The sequence below is a fragment of the Montipora foliosa genome, chromosome 3 (genome assembly GCF_036669935.1).
Source record: "Montipora foliosa isolate CH-2021 chromosome 3, ASM3666993v2, whole genome shotgun sequence".
NCBI lineage: Eukaryota > Metazoa > Cnidaria > Anthozoa > Scleractinia > Acroporidae > Montipora > Montipora foliosa.
The window spans coordinates 44,949,078-44,951,577 of record NC_090871.1 but is presented as its reverse complement, the minus strand read 5'-3'; the positions used below and the strand labels follow the sequence as shown (position 1 = coordinate 44,951,577).

General features: G+C 38.9%; 1 protein-coding gene across 2 annotated transcripts in view; it reads right to left on the bottom strand.

Annotated features, from left to right (window-relative positions):
- LOC137997477 (OTU domain-containing protein 3-like) overlaps positions 1-1,317 on the bottom strand; it is a 17,371-nt gene extending 16,054 nt beyond the window's left edge. The window contains exon 1 of one of the 2 annotated variants that reach the window (XM_068843499.1): positions 889-1,317. In XM_068843499.1, the coding sequence (XP_068699600.1) occupies positions 889-1,094 (206 nt within the window). In that variant the 5' untranslated portion in view covers positions 1,095-1,317. The remainder of the gene's footprint in view (positions 1-888) is intronic. The other variant, XM_068843501.1, reaches the window with a different exon arrangement.
- Positions 1,318-2,500: the final 1,183 nt, after the last annotated feature.

Sequence of the window (2,500 nt, the reverse complement as noted above, 5' to 3'; positions counted from 1 at the left end):
CCAAAACCAATCCTGGCTCGCGCGTGCACATTTTCCCGCGCTTTGTGTCGACTACGTGTAATTACTTCGAGTTTTGATTGGTTTTCTGGATTGTCTCAGTCCTTTTTGATTGGCCAAAGTAATTACTTTGGTTTTGGTTTTATGACACTCAATTGAAACTCGCTCTAATAATAATAATAATAATGATATTATTATTATTATTATTATTATTATTATTATTGTAATTATTAGTATTATTATTATTATTATTATTAATATTATAATAATTATTATTATTATCCAATAGAATTGGATCCAAATTCCATTGCAGTTTTTTCCTCTGTTGGGATGACAACTATATTAAGGTTGTTTTTGTCCTGGGAAACCAGAAACCATATAGTCAGTGAGAAGAAAAAAACATGCCCTCAGCTTAGTGTTATTGCACCGATCATTATTAATTAATGGATTTTTTTTTTGCTGTTATCAATCACTATAGTAGAACTGGTTTTCAGATGTCGTCAAGTGCTGCCATGGGCTGATTTCAATTTAAATGATCTCCCTAATTCTGCCATTTGTCACTGCAAATATGGTTGAGGGCCAGTCTGATTAATGATTGGCAGAATTGAAAAGCTGATTGCTACAGTAGTTGAAAGATGAACTTCACATTCTGAAATATTCAAATAATTGTTCAAAGGATAGCTTTTTTTCAATAATTGCTGGTTGAGACTGAGTGAGTGTCAATTGATTCCAATTGAAACAGAAGATGATCAATGAAAACAACATACAAAGAAATATTTTAAGGTAGAAAACCTACAAGGATATCAATATTTCAAAACTTCGGGGAATATATGAAAATATGTAACTCGGTTGCTAAACAAAGATAAATTAAGCTTTCACTTGTTTACTGACCCATCTCCTGGAATATCCTTGATCTTCAAACCCAGAGTCTCCAGCTGATTGGAGAAGCTGGCAAAATTTTCGTCTTCCTCCAGATACTCTTTCGCTTTCCCTTCTTTCTTCAAAGCACTTCGCCTCACACGATCGTCTCGTTTCCTTTCGAGTTCTTCCTTACGTTGGCCCTTGGATTGTTTCTTGTTTCCACCTTTTTTTGTCATGAATTAAAAATCTGAGATAAATATTGCGAGATTTTACTGTGTTTACTTGCAAAACAGGATGTTAACTTCCTGTTTGTTTGACTACTGTATACGCGAAAGACTTGAAGTTACAAAGTGATCATGAAACTGGAATACAAATATTGCCAAAAATGCTAAAAATAGATTACGGTATATCAAATAGTGCATTTGCCCGAAGTGGTGCAATGTAAGGTGTCACTGTTCGGTACTAATTACACCAAGTGGATAACTCTCTACTGCAGTTAGAACTGACCACTAAGGATTTTTTCCACTAATGCCAGGGCACAGGACTTCCAAGCAAGCAAGCCGCCGATTCACTGTGGAACGTTATGCACCTGTCACGTAAACCCCCACTCCCCCCCCCCCCAGGGAAACATGGGGCATGCGTGGGACTTCATGGGGTCTTTGACTCTTTGCCTTGCCCAAGGGGGTGGGCGATTAATTCATTTTTGCGTTGCCTTCCCAGAGGCGAGGTGGGGGATCAGTACATTTTGGCCTTTGCTTTTCCCTATGGGGTGGGGGATTAGTACATTTTAGTCCGTTGCCTTGTCCGAGCAAGGAGGATTAAGGAGACTTTAATAACCCAATTGGAAAGGGGTCAGAATATGCATAGGACGAAGTAGCAAGGATTGACAGGCCTACACAACTCCATAAAGGTTGAGACTTTTGTACCGTATTTTCGGTCTTTGACCTTTTTAAAGCTTTGCTCGTACGAACATGTCTTTTTGGGAATTTCCCCTTTGAGAAAGATATTGGAGGTGGCTCTTTGAAAATTTGCCGTAGAGAAGGCTGCTTTTGTATTAAGTGCCAATTTTTTGATAAAACATGTTTAAGGTTTGGCACTGCCGGGCGATACTGAGTCACAAAGAGCAAGAAATCCTTAGGGATTTAATTCCTTTGCCTCTGCGCTGATTCCCTTTCTGTGAATTTGATGTCTGATAGTAGTGCCTCAATCAGACGTTTTGGATAGCCTCTAGCACGGAGACGTGATTTGAATTTGTAAATGTTCTCTTCAAAAGTTGTTCTTGAAGAATTAGTGCGTAGAAGTCTTAAGGGCTTCGCCCATCATGAATCCTTTTTTGACTTCTGAAAGTAATACTGCGGGTTTAAAAAAGGAGTTTTTTTGTCCCCTTTAGGTGGGGGATTATCCTCATTTTGGTAGGGATTAGACCCAAAAATATAACACCTGTATGTAGGGCATTATCCTTGTTTGGTTTTGCTTTGTGGCTAATGCCCCATGTTTCCCCGGGGTGGGGAAACAAGAAGTTCCTATCCTGGTTTTGTCATTCGTAAGTTTATACTTGGTGCGAAAATAACCAACTAACACCCCACTCTGGCAAGATTGAGGTGATGTTGCTCAGCACGAGAAATCAGATAGGTCCTTGCTC